The following is a 17,035-nucleotide window of genomic DNA, read 5'->3' as shown; positions in this document are numbered from 1 at the left end:
GTGCAGCACAATGCAAGCATGCACAATCTACTCTCTACTTCCATTGATCTGATGTTTGCACCATTTATTCTGCACCTTCACAAAACATAAACATATGACAGGGCCATCTGGCCATCTGCCCCTGAGCTTATGCTATACACAATCCTGTAACATACCTCCACTCTACACACACATATCCATACACCACCAGCTGAATACACACTGCCGCCACACACTGCAACCTTTTGGGTGGGGAAGCAAAATAGGCCAGTTTAAAGGCCTGTACTGTTTCCAACACTGGGGGCTTTTCATCCATTTTGACTGACCACTGCAGTTCAGGGCTCTGGTCATTTCATTGGCACTGACCACATCCTCCCACCGCACTTCATCTCATGTGTGTGTTGATGTAGTCATTAGAACAGTTCTAATTCGCAATTACACAAATGATACATTTACATTTACAACATTTGGCAGATGCTCTTATAAAGAGCGACTTAAATAAGTGCTTTAAAATATCCATCATTGTAATCACTCACTAGGACCCAATCTGTTGATACCATTGTTTTAACACCTTTTTTATATAGAGTGTGTACGAAAAATCTCTTAGTCTAAATATTTTCTAAACAGGAAGTTTTTTCTTGTGTTTGAAGACCTTTAATGTGAGCAGCTACAAGAAGCCAGTGGAGGGAATGTCGCAGTGGAGTGGTGTGGGGAAACTTTCGGAAGGTTGAAAACATGTCATGCTGCAGAGTTCTGTAGTGTTCTGTTCTCAACTAGACAGGTCAAGTAGCGCTAATAACATTTATTTCTTGTATAGCCCAAAATATCATACAGTATGTGTCAATGGACTTTGACAGGCCAAGAGTGACATACAATAGTCCAGTTTGGAGATTGGTCAAGTATCTGAGTAGCCTGGGTTGATAAAAATGGATGAATCCTTCTAATGTTGTAGAGAAGGAATCGACACAAGTGAAAGTGATTGGAAATGTGAGAAGAGTAGGAAAGGGAATTGTCCATGATTACCCCAAGGTTGCATGCAGTGGGGAATTGTCCAGGGAGATTTTAAGGAATCAAGCGGTCATTTTAGTTTTTATTAGACTTAATCACGTCCATACTAATTTTAGTCTGTTCAAGTTTCAGTCAACTCAAAGTCTGAGCATTTTAGTCAGTATTATCCATGACTATTTAGTCTAGTTTTAGTCAACAAAAACTGATGACATTTAAGTGTAGTTTTAGTCAATTTTTAAATTTTATTGCAATTTTATTTAACCCAGTCAATATAGTGCACGAAAAGGCAAAAACAACAAAACAACCCATTTTATAATTAAAACAAGGTTATCTTATTATATTATTGTTACTTATTGTTATGGATTCAGGAATACTCTTCATCCATTGACCACTGTTCTCCCCATGTTTTTTGACCCCACATAGCTTCATCATTTTTTCCCAAGCATCCTGAAATCTAATTAATGCCGCAAATGAGTATTGTGGTAGTGACATCATCTGTGCAATGACGAGAATATACAGGAAACAGAAATACTGCATAAAAATATTAACACGTGAAATGGTGTATTGTTTTCGGCAATGAAAATGAAGTGACATTTAAGTATAGTTTTTATTTTGTTAACCATATTTAGTCTTACTTTTATTACATTATATATTTTTTTATAGTCACATGAAAAGCATTTTCATTGTGTCTCATCTCGATTTCATGACGTTAAAAAGGTTCATTTACTACGTTATTTAATGAAGGACAGGTTTAGTGTAATGGCTGCCAGTTTGGAAGCTGGTGAAGGAGAAGACTGATTGTAGCTACAGATTGTAAGATGCTCTGGATAAGGGCGTCTGATAAATGCTGTAAATGTAAAGAGGAGGTTTGGCTACTGGACTTTGTGTTTGGGTTCTGTCAAAAACTCACTCATCTTCATGAGATAAAATTCATGTCCAACATATTTTAATTAATTGCCTGTAGCACTTGCCATCTAGACACTGGGTCTAATTCTGTACAATACAGACTCTCAGCAACACTTAGAGGACCTCTTCTTGTCCATCAGACAACATTGTGCACAGTCACACATGGTGCCATGGTTGAACGCTGCATTAGATTGCTGAAGTGTGTGACATCATTTTGACCTGCCATATGGCGCTGGACAACCAGGTTCCATTTGTGGCTCTGCATTTGATAAACTGATGCTGAAAGAGCCATATTAGACAAAGACAGGACACCATTCAACATGTTCTAAAATGTGACTGCTAAATACTTATCCTTGAGAGACTGAAGACAGACTCTGCGTGGATGCATGGCTCCAGGCACTGGTGCTTGGGCTTTGACTCATCAGTTTAAAATCAAATCAGGTTTTCATCTGTTTGATCAAGGAACCACATTAGAAAATATTTCACATAAATTTGGCTGAGATGCAGGTTTGTGTCTTCCCCATCAATTATGGTGGTAATAAAAGCAGGACTGATGCGCACAGCCTCTTATTCCTCTGTGAAGTCTGGGGTCAAACTGTCCTCCTCCTGTCTGAATGCTGCTTCTTTTTAGCACCACAATGTGCTTTTTGGTAGCGAAAGGGAAATTGGAGGTGGGAATTAAATGTCAATAAGTGCCCTAATGGTAACAGGGTAGAAACTGCTGTTTAGTCTTTTAGTTTTGGTTTTATTGCTCCTGTATCATTTGCCTGATGGCAGCAGTTGGAACAGGTCATCAGTGGGATGTGAGGAGTCCTTTATGATGTTTTGTGCTCTCTTGAGGCAGTGAGAGCTGTGTTGAAGTAATGTCCTCTTTTGTGCAGCTAGAAAACCACACAGTACCTGTAGGCAGAAATGAGCCCCACCACAGGGGTGTCAACGGCAAATTTGACGATGTTGCTGTTGCTGTTGTGGGCGGAGCCTGAATAGCAGGCTGCTTAAGACAGATGGAATATGGGAGTCCCAGATCTGACCGTTTACACACCAATCTGTGGGGGAGGATGGTGTTAAAGGCAGAGCTAAAGTTTATAAAGAGGAGGCATGTATAGCTCCCCTGGTGGTCCAGGTGGGACAGGGCAGCATGAAGAGCAACAGCTACAGCATGTGACTCTGGACCAGTGTCTCAAAGCACTTCATCAGCACTGGGGTGAGCACGACCGACAGATAGTAATTCAGGCAGGGGACTATGGTGGAGGATTTCAAACAGGGTGGGACAGGGGCCTGGGACCGTGACAGGTTGAAGATCTTTGTGAAGACCCTTGGCCAGCTGCTCTGCACAGTTCCTCAGAAAACATCTAGGAATACAATCTTGGGGTTGACGGTGTGGAGCGAGTGTCTCACCTCATATTCTTGAAGTTGATGTGAGCTGCTGCTGCATATGGAACAGCTGCCTCTGGTGGTTCAGCTCATCTGCCATTGAGGCCTCACCTTCAGCAGGTCCTGTAGTTGGTGATGTGCTGGACTCCCTGCTAAACCTTCCTGATGCCTTTGTCCAGGTGCTCTTCAATCCTTCTCTGTAGTCTTTCTTGGCCTTCCTGATCCCTCTTTTCAGGCTGTTTTGTGCCATATTGTAGACGGCCTTATTGCCAGACCTGAAGTGGTGTTTCTCTCCTTTAGGACCTCCCTTGTCATTCAGGGCTTCTGGTTAGGGTAGACCCAGATATCTTTGTCCACTGTGACAGTGTCCATGCAGGTCTTGATATAGCACAGTACACTGTCAGTGTGGAGTGCCAGGACAGGATGTTCAAAAAAGTCTCAGTTGGTTCAGTCACAGCAGTCCTGTAGCTGCAGAGAAGCATCCTCAGGCCAGGTGGTCTAGCGGTTAAGGAAGCGGCCCCGTAATCAGAAGGTTGCCGGTTCGAATCCCGATCCGCCAAGGTGCCACTGAGGTGCCACACACTGCTCCCCGGGCGCCTGTCATGGCTGCCCACTGCTCACTCAGGGTGATTGGTTAAATGCAGAGGACAAATTTCACTGTGTGCACCGTGTGCTGTGCTGCTGTGTATCACATGTGACAATCACTTCACTTTATTATTATTATTTTATTAGGTTGTGATGGATCTTGTGATAGTTGGAGCAGATTTGTGGAAGGGGTGTATGATATAATCAGCATCAGTGACATGTGGTCAGACTGGGCCAGGTGTGGGAGCTTGATGTTCATGTAGACCTTATCTAGCATGGTAGCTCCACTAGTAGCACACTTTACATGCTGCGACGGAATTTGAATCCATATGATTCAATAATGAATACGGTTATGTCCCATGGTCATGTGATGTGCTGTCTGTGTTTTCCTTTCTGAAGGAGGAGCCTGTAATTACAGAAATCTTCCAATGCCTGACGCAGCTCCAGTCAGAGTGGGATTTTTAAAGATGGACGTGGGGAAGGAAAGGGAGAAAAACATGAGACAGATGACCTTTTTGCAGTAGCTGTCTACCCTGCGCTTCTTACTGCTTTGTTTAGTCTTTGTGTCAAGTCTAGAATGTATTTCTTTTTGTTCATTACAATTGTTTAATCGTTTCCCTCCCTTCTTATCTGTTTATGTTCCTGTCCTAGACCAGGACATAACACTGCGACAGGATACCTCCCCCACTGGCTGCTAATGCTGCTGTGTAATTGTCCCAAAGCCGCAGTAGAATTAGAAGCTGATGGTGTGTAAACAACGGTGAGCTTCACCACATTGAACTCCAGCAGGAATACAGTCAGGTCCATAAATATTGGCTCTATACACCACCACAATGGATATCAAATGAAGATGTGCTTTAAATGCAGACTGTCAGCTTTTATTTGAGGGTATTTACATCCAAATCAGGTGAACGGTGTAGGAATTACAACAGTTTGCATATGTGCCTCCCACTTGTTAAGGGACCAAAAGTAATGGGACAGAATAAGAACCATAAATCAAACTTATACATTTCAATACTTGGTTGCAAATCCTTTGCAGTCAATTACAGCCTGAAGTCTGGAACACAGACATCACCAGACGTTGGGTTTCATCCCTGGTGATGCTGTGCCAGGCCTCTACTGTAACAGTCTTCAGTTCCTGCTTGTTCCTGGGGCATTTTCCCTTCAGTTTTGTCTTCAACAAGTGAAATGCATGCGCAATCGGATTCAGGTCAGGTGATTGACTTGGCCATTGCAAAACAGTCCACTTCTTTCCCTTTGGTTGCTTTTGCAGTATGCTTTGGGTCATTGTCCATCTGCACTGTGAAGCGCCGTTCAATGAGTTCTGAGGCATTTGGCTGAATGTGAGCAGATAATATTGCCCAAAACACTTCAGAATTCATCGTGCTGCTTTTGTCAGCAGTCACATCATCAATAAATACAAGAACCAGTTCCACTGGCAGCCATACATGCCCACGCCATCACATTTCCAGCACCGTGCTTCACTGATGAGGTGGTATGCTTAGGATCATGAGCAGTTCCTTTCCATCTCCATACTCTTCTCTTCCCATCACTCTGATACAAGTTGATCTTGGTCTCATCTGTCCATAGGATGTTGTTCCAGAACTGTGAAGGCTTTTTTAGATGTTGTTTGGCAAACTCTAGTCTGGCCTTCCTGCCTAATGATGGCTTCACTGATAGTGACAGCTCTTTGGATCTCATCTTGACAGTTGACAGCAACAGATTCCAAATGCAAATAGCACACTTGAAATGAACTCTGGACCTTTTATCTGATTATTGTAATTGGGATAATGAGGGAATAACACACACCTGGCCATGGAACAGCTGAGAAGCCAATTGTCCCATTACTTTTGGTCCCTTAATAAGTGGGAGGCACATATGCAAACTGTTGTAATTCCTACACTGTTCACCTGATTTGGATGTAAATACCCTCAAATAAAATCTGACAGTCTGCAGTTGTTTGTTTCATTTGATATCCATTGTGGTGGTGTATAGAGCCAAAAATGTTAACATTGTGTCGATGTCCCAGTATTTATGGACCTGACTGTATGGGTCTACATTTGAGAGTCTGGAGAGCAGTAGATTTCCACTATCACTGCCTTCGTAAATACACACACCCCCTCCTCTGCTCTTACCGGAGTCATAGCGGCAAGATGTGTAGCCTGTTAGCTCGATAGCTGAGTCCAGAATGAATGAATGAAGGCGTTTCTGTTCACACCAAAAAGCAACGGTCCTTGATCACGCAACCTGTAGCGTCAGTTCATTTATCTTATTGACTATGGATCTGGAGGGAGGGAGGAAAAGGCCTGGAAGCGGTGGTTTGTGCGGCAATCTCCATAGCCTAGCTGGCACGCCGGCCCTGCAGCCTTGCTTTTGCTTCCTCTCTCTGCTCAGCCTTTGTCGTTGGCGTCTGCGAATTACACTCCCCTCACCACAGACAGTGTTGTTAAGATCGTGCCGGTTGTGTTCGTACGGCCAACATGTAGGGTTTACAAGTAAAACACACACAAAACACTCCGAAAGGGGTCTGCGCCACCATCTTGAAAATTGCACGTCCTTTCTACCAGAATAAATGATAGGTTTCATTCTTTATTGTGCTTTCAGTGGTAATGCTAGAAAAAGTTGAGTTCCTCTTCTGAGAATTCCTCTTCAGGGTTTCAACTGGCAGATTTATAAACCTGTAAAAATTCAAAAAGTTTCATGAATTATTTTCACGCCTAAATATATGCTTGTATTGATAAATGAAACTCTTTAGTTGAGCCCCCACAGTTTAGTAGGTTCAATAACAGGCTTTCATCTGTTTCACTGGAAAGACCAAGGAGCAGGTGGTAGACTTCCGCAGGCACAAACATCTTCCACTGAACAGCCAAGGTATGGACATTGACACAAGGAGAGCTACAGGTTCCTTGGTGTTCCTCTGAACAATAAACTGGACTGGATTCACAAATCCAATCCTCTCTAAAGACATTTTTTATGGTGTGGTCTGCTGGGGAGGTAGCATCTCTTCTGGGGACAGAAAGAGACTGAACAGGCTGATCTGCCCTCTGGACCCAGTGGAGGCTAAGCTGTAGTCCCTGTTGGACAACATCTCCCTCCCATCTTATCTTATCTTGTTTCCCTACAGGTGAATGAGATTTACCATGATGAGTCCCTGGGTGTTCACATCAATGTGGTCCTGGTCAGGATGATCATGCTGGGATATTCAAAGGTGAGAGCTGGGGGCCTGGGAATTACCAGACAGCATTAAAGAAAAAATAATGAATGAATAATAATGAATTTCTATACAGGATACAATATATACAAAAATCATTATGTTCCTTATGTTTAAAAAAAAAAGGTTATTCATGAAATTCAGTTTCTCCTTGTTTAGCTTTATTCTGTTGCTGTGCATTTATTGATGGTACACAAATTCCAGAATTGGTAGATATTATACACTGCTCAGAAAAATAAAGGGAACACTTAAACAACACAAAGTCAAATCACACTTCTGTGAAATCAAACTGTCCATGTAGGAAGCAACACTGATCAACAATACATTTGTGTTGTCTGCTGTGCAACTGGAATATACATAGATGAAAACCACAGGCAATTAGCACTTTTGAATGCTGGTGGTGCTTTCACTCTGAGTATACATCCCACACAAGTTCATCCAGGATGACACATCAATCCAAGAAGCTTTGCTGTCAGCGTAGTGTCCAGAGCATGGAGGCGCTACCAGGAGACAGGCCAGTACATCAGAAGATGTAGGAGGGCAACAACCCAGAACCAGGACCACTATCTCCACCTTTGTGCATGGAGGAACAAGAGGAGCACTACCAGAGCCCTGCAAAAAGTTCCCCAGCAGGCCACAAATGTGTATGTGTCTGCACAAATGGTCAGAAACAGACTGCATGTCGGTGGTTTGAGGCCCCGACGTCCACAGGTGGAGGTTTTTTCTTACCCCCAGTACCATGCATTTGCCAGAGAGCACAAAGATTGGCAAATTCGCCACTGGTGCACTGTGCTCTTCACAGATGAAAGCTGGTTCACACTGGGCACGTGACAGACGTGACAGTCTTGAGATGCCGTGGAGGACACCCAGGTGTTGTAGGGAGGTCATACAGGCACATGGAGGCTACACACATTTTGCCTCATTTTGACTTTTTTTAAGAACATTACATCAAAGTTGGATCACCCTGTAGTGTGTAGTCGCATTCAACACATTCAAAAAATGTTTTTAATTAGAATATTTAATTCATTCAGATCTAGGGTGTTATTTTTAAGTAGTGTAAGGGACTCAGATTGTCTTCATTGCATACTGCAGCATGGTGGTTCTAGTTCAGAATGTCTATAAAAGAAGTTAATTTTGTGTTTCTTAGTCACCTTTCTGTTGTTATCCTGATCAGTCCATCAGCCTGATTGAGAGAGGAAACCCATCACGCAGCCTGGAGAATGTCTGCCGCTGGGCCCATGTGCAGCAGAAAGATAACCCGGAACATTCCGAGCACCATGACCATGCGATTTTCCTCACCCGCCAGGGCTTCGGGCCCACGGGCATGCAGGGTGAGAGCTGCCTGTCTAAGCAGTTTTTATTTATTTAACATTAAACATTTTTCTAAAGAATACTCTGCTGCAGACAACCCAATGGGAACAAATCTTTTACTTTCTAAATTGTGAGAATCTGAAGTAACTATTAGCTTGTCACATGAGGCTAGAACCCTGCATTTATGTGTGATGAGGAAATCTCTTGGATTTTCAGTTTAAACCACGTACAATTGAAGTCCAGCTGTTTTTCAGTTAGCCTTCACTTTGTCATTTATACATCAGTGTTTAAGTGAAAGTGATTAGTTGTCACATGTGACACACCACAGCACAGCACCCAGTGCACCCAGTGAAATGTGGTTTCTGCATTTAACCCATCCCCTGAGGGAGCAGTGGGCAGCCATGAAAGGCGCCAGGGGAGCAGTGTGTGGGGATGGTACCTTGATCAAGGGGACCTCAGTGGCACCTTGACAGTTGGGGATTCGAACCAGCAACCTTCTGATTACAGGTCTGTTTCCTTACCCGCTAGGCCACCACTGCCCCTCTCTCCTGCACTCCCTGTTAAATAATTAGCAAAGAACCAGAGATTCATTTAGTTTAATCAAACTAAACACAGTTTCAGCTGAATGCTGAAGGACTCATGGCATCGCAGTCTGCCTCATAATTCTGGACATTAATTCAGTGCATATGGAACCTGGCTAATCTGACAGAAGAGCTCATAACAGACTGGCTTTTAAAAATCTATTTACTTGAAATTCCACCACTGATTTGTAGTAAGTTTGAAATCAGCTCCCATAATTCATTCAGGTCAGCTTTGTTCTCTCACAACTCCATAGAAATGGTCAGCGGCTTGGGGCTTGGTCACATGGTATATTGTGTCTTCTCATTTCTGCAGGGTATGCCCCTGTCACTGGAATGTGTCACCCTGTTCGCAGTTGCACCCTCAACCATGAAGATGGCTTCTCCTCTGCGTTTGTGGTGGCCCATGAAACTGGCCATGTGTAAGTTCTTTCTGAACTTAATCATACAGGTTCCACGTCAAGGTTCCGGATGGGAGCCTGCAGTTTTAATAAGAATCGAACAGAAGACTTGCTTTGAGGAATCTGCTCTAATATAATTGTGTGTATTTCCTTTGACTCTGCTTGGTTGCTTTTATGTTAATGTTTTGACAGGGATCTGATTTACTATGCATGAGAAGCGCTCTGCTCTTGCATTATACATTCATAATTACCTGAATGTGTCTACTTACAGTGCACCCAGGAAGTATTCAAATCCCATCTCATTTTAAATACTAAGTTATGATACAGCTTTATTCTAAATTGATTAAATGTATTTTTTCCTCAGAATTGTACACCCCATAATGACAACGTAAAATGTTTACTTGAGGATTTGGCAAATTTATTAAAAAAAAAAAAAAAAAAGAGAAATCTTTCTGTACCCATGTACAGTGGGTACAGAAAGTATTCAGACCAAGTATTACATTTTTCCCTCATTAATGTACACGCAGCACCCTGTATTGAAAAATACAGAATTGTTGACATTTTTGCAGATTTACTAACAAAGAAAAACTGAAATAAGTATTCAGACCCTTTGCTGTGACACTCATTTATTTAACTGCTGTCCATTTCTTCTGATCATTCTTGAGATGGTTCTACACCTTCATTTGAGTCCAGCTGTGTTTGATTTTACTGATTGAACTTGATTAGGAAAGCCACACACCTGTCTATATAAGACACTACAGCTCACAATGCAGGTCAGAGCAAATCATGAGGTCAAAATAACTGCCTGAAGAGCTCAGAGACAGAATTGTGGCGAGGCACAGATCTGGTCATGGTTACAAAAAAAAAAGTCAGCGTCATTTAAGGTTCCTAAGTGTACAGTGGCCGTTATAATCCTTAAATGGAAGACGTTTGGGACAACCAGAACCCTTCCTACAGCTGGCCGTTTGGCCAAACTGAGTTATTGGGGGAGAAGAGCCTTGGTGAGAGAGGTAAAGAAGAATCCAAAGATCACTGTGGCTGAGCTCCAGAGATGCAGTCAGGAGATGAGAGAAAGTTGTAGAAAATCAACCAATCACATACAGTATGTCTCAATGGGCTTTGACAGGCCCTACAGTTGACACCCCCCACAGTTGCCCCTTCTGCGCACAAGGAAAAATTCCACACAAAAAAGAAACCTTGGGAGTAATAGGAGTAATACAGAGAGGGAACCCCTTCCAGGGTAGAGTGAGCCTGCAAGTGGTGTTTGTGATTGTCCAATAATACGTGTCTATTGTACTGTGGGGCGAAACCATTTAGGGCTTTAGAGGTCAAAAGAAGGATTTTGTAGTCAATCCTAAATTTGATGGGTAGCCAGTGCAGTGAGTGTAAGACTGTGGTGATGTGGTCAAATTTTCTAGTTCTAATTAGAACTCTGAACTAGCTGGAGTTAAAAAGTTAAAGTTACTAGAGCATCCAGACAGTAATGTGTTGCAGTAATCTAACCTTGATAAAGGCATGGACCAACTTTTCTGCATCTTTCATTGAGATGTTTCTTATCTTTGCAATATTTCTAAGGTGAAAGAATGCTATCCTAGTGAAATTATCTACATTGAATGAGAGTTCTGCATCAATGAGGACACCTAGATCCTTTACTTCTGTACTTGGTGAGATAGAAAGGCTATCCAGAGTTATAATGTAGTCAGACAATTTATGTCTGGCTGCTTGAGACCAAAGTACGAGAGCTTCTGTCTTATCAGAAGAAAGTTGGTGAGCATCCACTGTCTAAAGACCTTCAGACAATTGTCTATTCTGTTTAGCTGCTGCCTCTCATCTGGCTTTGCTGATCAATACTACTGTGTGTCATCAGCGTAGCAATGAAAGCTAATACCGTGTTTGCGAATGACATCACCTAAAGGTACATGTATAGGGAAAATGGTAACGGACCTAGGACAGAACCTTGTGGAACACCAAAATCTACTTTACTATATGCAGATGAATCACCGTTGATGTCCATAAACAGATACCGATCAATCAGATATGATCTGAACCATACAAGGGCTGTTCCCTTAATCCCAATAACATTCTCTAACCTGGCAAGGAGAATAGCGTGATTGATTGTGTCAAACGCTGCACTTAGATCAAGCAGGACAAGCAGCGAGATGCGTCCCTGATCAGAGGCCAACAGCAGGTCATTAACCACTTTAACCAGCGCTGTCTCAGTGCTATGGTGAGGTTTAAAATCACGATTGATATACTTCATGGATATTGTCTAGGTATGCGCTCAGCTGCTGGGCTACGACTTTTTCTAAGATTTTTGATAAAAACAGAAGGTTGGATATCGGTCTATAATTTGAAAGCTGGCTGCGATCAAGATCAGGCTTTTTAATCAGGGGTCTAATGACTGCTACCTTAAACGAACTTGGTACATGACTGGTGCTAAGTGACGAGTTAACAATTTTGAGGAAAGAATTTATAACATCAGGTGCTACTTGTGGAACCTTGTAGGAAGCGGATCCAAAGCGCAAGTACATTGATTTGACGACGAGATTAGCTGAATTAATTCATGCTCTTTAAGAAGATTGAAGCATTCTAATCGGTGGTCAGATATTTGAATATTATTTTCCATGTTAATATCGACAGAGCTGTTTGTTATGCTTTTAATCTTATCTCTGTTTGTAACTATTTTAGTATTAAAGAAATTCATAAAATTGTCACTACTATGATGATATTGAGTGGTAGTATCCGTTTCTGTCTTATTCCTGGTTTTCTTGGCTATTGTGTTAAACTGGAATCTGGGATTATTTTTGTTCTTGTCTATTAACGAGGAGATACGTCGATCGAGCCGCATTGAGAGCCTTCCTATAGTTAAGTAGGCTCTCCTTCCACGCTATTCGGAATACATTCAATTTACTTCAACGCCTAATTTCCGGGCGGTCTTCTTAAGCAAGCGTGTGTGATTATTATACCAACGAATTAAGTTTTTATCTCTTACCATCCTTTTGAGGGGCGCGACTATATCTAACGTACTACGCAGTGTTAATTCTAGACATTTGGTCGCTTGGTCGAGTTCAGCGGGGTCTGATGGTGAGTTTATCAGCGTTGATAAATCTGGTAAGGTATTAATAAACCTCTGTGCTGTACTTGATGTAATTGTCCGTTTGTCTCTATAACGAGGGGGGTTGAGTTTATTGTGTCTGAGACATATTTTAAAAGCGATGAGGAAATTATGAGATTATTTCAGATTGCAGAAGAATGACTACTAATGACTTCTATATTTAAACCGAAGGTCAGTACAAGATCGAGCATGTGACCACCTTCATGAGTAGGTCCTGTTGTATTTTGGTTAACTCCAACTGAGTCTAGTATAGACAGGAATGCTGTTCTTAGCAAGTCTTCTAATTTATCACAGTGGATGTTAAAGTCACAGACAATTAAGGCTTTATCCACAGATACAACCAGGTTGGAAACAAAATCTGTAAATTCACTGAGAAACTCGGAGTAAGGTCCAGGGGGGTCTGTAAATAATAATCAATGGAATTAACTTTTTAACAACATTGACTACATGGGTTAAGTTGGTATAGAGAATCTCAAGAGTTAAATCCATGTTCGGGTTTATGAGTAATACCAAGGTTATCATTATAAATTACTGCGACGCCACCTTCTCTTCCAGTTAAGCGAAGTTGGTGTACATAGCTGTATCCAGGAGGGCTAGACTCGTTTAATGCTACAAATTCGTTTTGTTTTAACCAAGTTTTGGTCAGGCACAGTACATCAAACCCCTGATCTGTAATAATTTCATTAACAATGAGCGTTTTATTTTACACCTCTTAGTTCTACGCAAATGGCAGACGCTCGATTCAGCCAGTCTGTCTGCCGCCTGGTCTCGGCTCTGGCGAGTCATATTCGTTATTTGGTTCTAAGACTATGAGCCAGATTTTTAGATAACTGAGTGGCACCCGCCCAGTTGGGGTGGATGCCATCTCGCCCAAAAAGACCAGGCCAAAGGTTTATATTCCAATAAGACAATGACCCTAAGCACACAGCTAAAAAAATGGAGGAATCAACTCTATGACTGTTCTTGAAAGGCCCAGCCAGGGGCCCAACTTAAACCCAATTGAGCAATTCTGGAGAGACTAAAAATGGCTGTCCACCATTTTTTACCATCCAGCCTGCCAGAACTGGAGAGGATCTGCAAGGAGAAATGGCAGAGGATCCCCATAGATTGTTGCATTTTTTTCCCCCGAAAGACCCATGACTGCATTAGATCAAAAGTGTGCTTCTACTATATACTTAGCAAAGCTATTTTTTTGGCTTTGTCTTGGTCTCAGACATAGTGAAGTGAAGTGAAAGTGAAGTGATTGTCATTGTGATACACAGCACACGGTGCACGCAACGAAATGTGTCCTCTGCTTTTAACCCATCACCCTTAGTGAGCAGTGGGCAGCCATGACAGGCACCTGGGGAGCAGTGTGTGGGGATGGTGCTTTGCTCAGTGGCACCTTGATGGCTCTGGATTCGAACCTTCTGATTACGGGACCTTCGAACCGGAAACCTTCTGATTTCTGCTTCCTTAACGGCTAGGCCACCACTGGCCTTGATGGGATGGGGAAAAGAAAGAAAACAGAACATTATCATTATTTGTTACACGCCTTAATTCAAATGCAACCAGTCAGAAGCATCGTTATTTTGAGGGCTGTTTTCTATCAACCATTAGTGAGGTGCTCACTCCTTGCCGCAGGAGGTGCAGAGATGGCAGAGGGTGCTGAGCGGGTGCTGGGGGGAAAACACAATGAAAAGAAAGATAACTTAAAAACTGACTACCATAAAATGGAAAGAGGTTTTTTATCCTGTGTGCACAAGTTATTCTGTTCCATGTTCTGTGGGCTTTAGTTTGGGACAATATTTCTAACGCTTCTATAAAATATTTTCCAATAACTTGTGGGTCACTGATTGTTTTGTAGGAATAATTTTTCTTCATGAGATGCCGTCGATACACCCATTAATACCCATTATTTTAACTTGTCCTATGAATCAATGCGCCAAATGACCATGCATCTTCCCCAGACCTTGTAATTGTCTGTTTAGTCCTTCCATCAGCTGTGCCTGTTATCTTTCAGTATGGAAAAAGAGAAAAGAGCAGAAAAAGAATCCTTTGTCATGTGCAAGAGCAGAATTCATTTTATTGTATGACATTCCAAAATTTAAATAAATCTTGATCAGCTGAGTTCTTTTCACGACCACGGGCTGACGGGCGAAGGAAGCGCAGAGATGGGACGTTTGGGCAAATGGGATTTATTAATAATAACAAAGAAAAAAAGTGACACAAGGGCCAAAACCGGGGAAACAACACAAGAAACCAACATAAACATGTGGCGATTGCCAGAACTGAAAACAACTACTACACAGGTTATTTGTAGTCCACATAAATGCAGCACCTTCAGCCTGCTGCCAAACAGTTCCTTATAACAGGGCCCTAACCATGGGGCCCTAACCCTAATCAGCCGCACCTGTCCATGATTAGAGGCCTGCTGTCAAGCTGAGTGGTGCAGGCTGTGGCCCCAGCTGCACTCAGTCGTGACAGTCCTCTCCATCATGAGGTATGTATCTTAGAGTAAATTATCTTAAATAACTTGTGCGCATACATTTTTTCCAGTTCGTTATTCTTTAGGTACTTTGCTAAGTCAGTGAACCAGCACTGTCTTAATGTTAATTTGACTAATTTGCTTCAAGAAAATGTATTTAAGTGTGCCAGTGAACATTTGAGATGTTCAATGGACAAATGTTCATTGTCTTCAGTTCAAAACAAGGGATCATTACTTAGCCATATTCATAGCTTACCGGAGGCCACTGTCCTGTTACTGTATGAGAGACTTTTAAGAAAATCTTTCTGGTACATACAATCTCTTAACCCCCTTAGCGAGGTCTGATAAAATGGTTATAGGAGAGAATTGCTGAGATTATTATTCTTCAGGCCTTGTAACTATGACAAATCTGAGAGATGTGAAATGAGAGACATATCAACAAAATAATTGAAAAGATAACATGAATTAGATTTAACAAGTAATGACACTTTACAGCAACGCTTTTTTTCTCTATAGTTCATCTGAGTAATGTGATGTCAGTTCTAGCCCTAGTCTTTTTTCAGTCTTGGTCTTGGTACACTATATACCTTAGGCATATAGGCCAGATTTGGGCAAAATGTATTAGAATCACCAAAATGCTTACACTGGGGCTGAGCAGAGAGAGCTTTGAGGCCGTACACTTGCCTGACTGAAGGTAGTGCTAGCAGCAATGGGGTTTAATAGAAAACCACCTTAATAGTCACAGGCCTTGAACAGCACACTTACTGGCAGGCCTCAATCATCATACACTCTTCAGAAATCTGAGATAGCAAGCTGAGATAGCCATTAAATGAAATTGTCTGGTGAGTCCAGGTTTACCCTGTTTTAGAGTGATCAGCGTCAGGTAAGAAGAGAGGCACATGAAGCTTAGTTACTACCCTATAATGAGGGCAGTGTTGTGGTTGCTGCAGTTGGTCAGGTCAAGGATCAGAGAATAAAGAATGAGATCAACTGACTACTGAATATTCTGAATGACCAGAAAATTGCATTAGAAAATGTCTTCTTCCCTGATTGCATGGACATATTCCAGTATGATGATGCCTGGATTCATCTGGCTCAAATTATGAAAGAGTTGATTAAGAAGCATGAGACGACATTTTCCCACATGGATTGGCCACCATAGAGTCCAGACCTTAACCTTGAGAATCTTGTGATGTACTGGAGAAGAATTTGCGCTGCTTTCCAACTGTCCCATCATCAATACAGCTCTAAACCAAACACATCCTCCACACAAAGTTCAGGCAGCGATCGCAGCTCCACACTAACTCCACCACACACATCCTGAGAGTATGTACACGGAAGGCCTCTTGTCTTTAAAAGCCAATATTTCTGAACTAATATGACCCAAACTAGAAGGCATACTCGCTGAAGATCTCAGCTGTTTTAAAAACGAGATCCAAGCGGAGAGTACAGAAGAACGGAGATCATAACAACATGGTGCTAGTGCAAATGGATATCAACCAAAGGAAACTACCATTAAAGACATTGAAAGCAGTATATCTACATGGTCTGGTGATTACAGTGGCTGACCTGAAGACAGAATTAAAGGAGCTGCTAAATAAATGGGAGGATATGTACGAGAGAATGCGGAGGTGCAATGTACGAATGCTGGGATCAAGCTCCATGGAAGTGTTACAGATCCCAGCGCCCCGGGACTGTGACAGATTTAAAAAAAGTGTATTTGTGTCTGCGGTTTCTGTATTTAACAGAGAAAGCACAGGCAGGAATCGTTAGTGTCGTTCGCTCGTGCAGGCATTTCTTTATCTAAAGAAAAATAGATTTTACTCAACTTTACAAACAATTTACATACACTCACTTCCTGAATTACATTAAGTTTTCAGTCTTCTCACATGTTAATCTCAACAGAAATACACATTCGAACATTACATTTGTTCAATATCTGCTATCACTTTTACAGAATCAACCCACATACTTGTGCTTTCAGCCCATTGAACAACCATTTTCATAATAGTACATAATAGTATTACTTAAATGCAATAATTACTTTCAAAAACACCTTGAACAGAATCTTTCCAGTATTTTCCCATCCCACAGCACATC

General features: G+C 41.9%; 1 protein-coding gene across 4 annotated transcripts in view; it reads left to right on the top strand.

The window, feature by feature from the left end:
* adamts3 (ADAM metallopeptidase with thrombospondin type 1 motif, 3) overlaps window positions 1-17,035 on the top strand; it is a 64,070-nt gene that overhangs the window by 22,242 nt on the left and 24,793 nt on the right. For all 4 annotated transcript variants that reach the window (XM_028968223.1, XM_028968222.1, XM_028968221.1 and 1 more), the window contains exons 6-8: window positions 6,977-7,060; window positions 8,238-8,394; window positions 9,269-9,374. In XM_028968223.1, the coding sequence (XP_028824056.1) occupies window positions 6,977-7,060; window positions 8,238-8,394; window positions 9,269-9,374 (347 nt within the window). The remainder of the gene's footprint in view (window positions 1-6,976; window positions 7,061-8,237; window positions 8,395-9,268; window positions 9,375-17,035) is intronic.

Source organism: Denticeps clupeoides, unplaced genomic scaffold (genome assembly GCF_900700375.1).
Source record: "Denticeps clupeoides unplaced genomic scaffold, fDenClu1.1, whole genome shotgun sequence".
Lineage (NCBI taxonomy): Eukaryota > Metazoa > Chordata > Actinopteri > Clupeiformes > Denticipitidae > Denticeps > Denticeps clupeoides.
The sequence above is the reverse complement of the archived record's forward strand: the minus strand, read 5'-3'. Positions and strand labels throughout refer to the sequence as shown.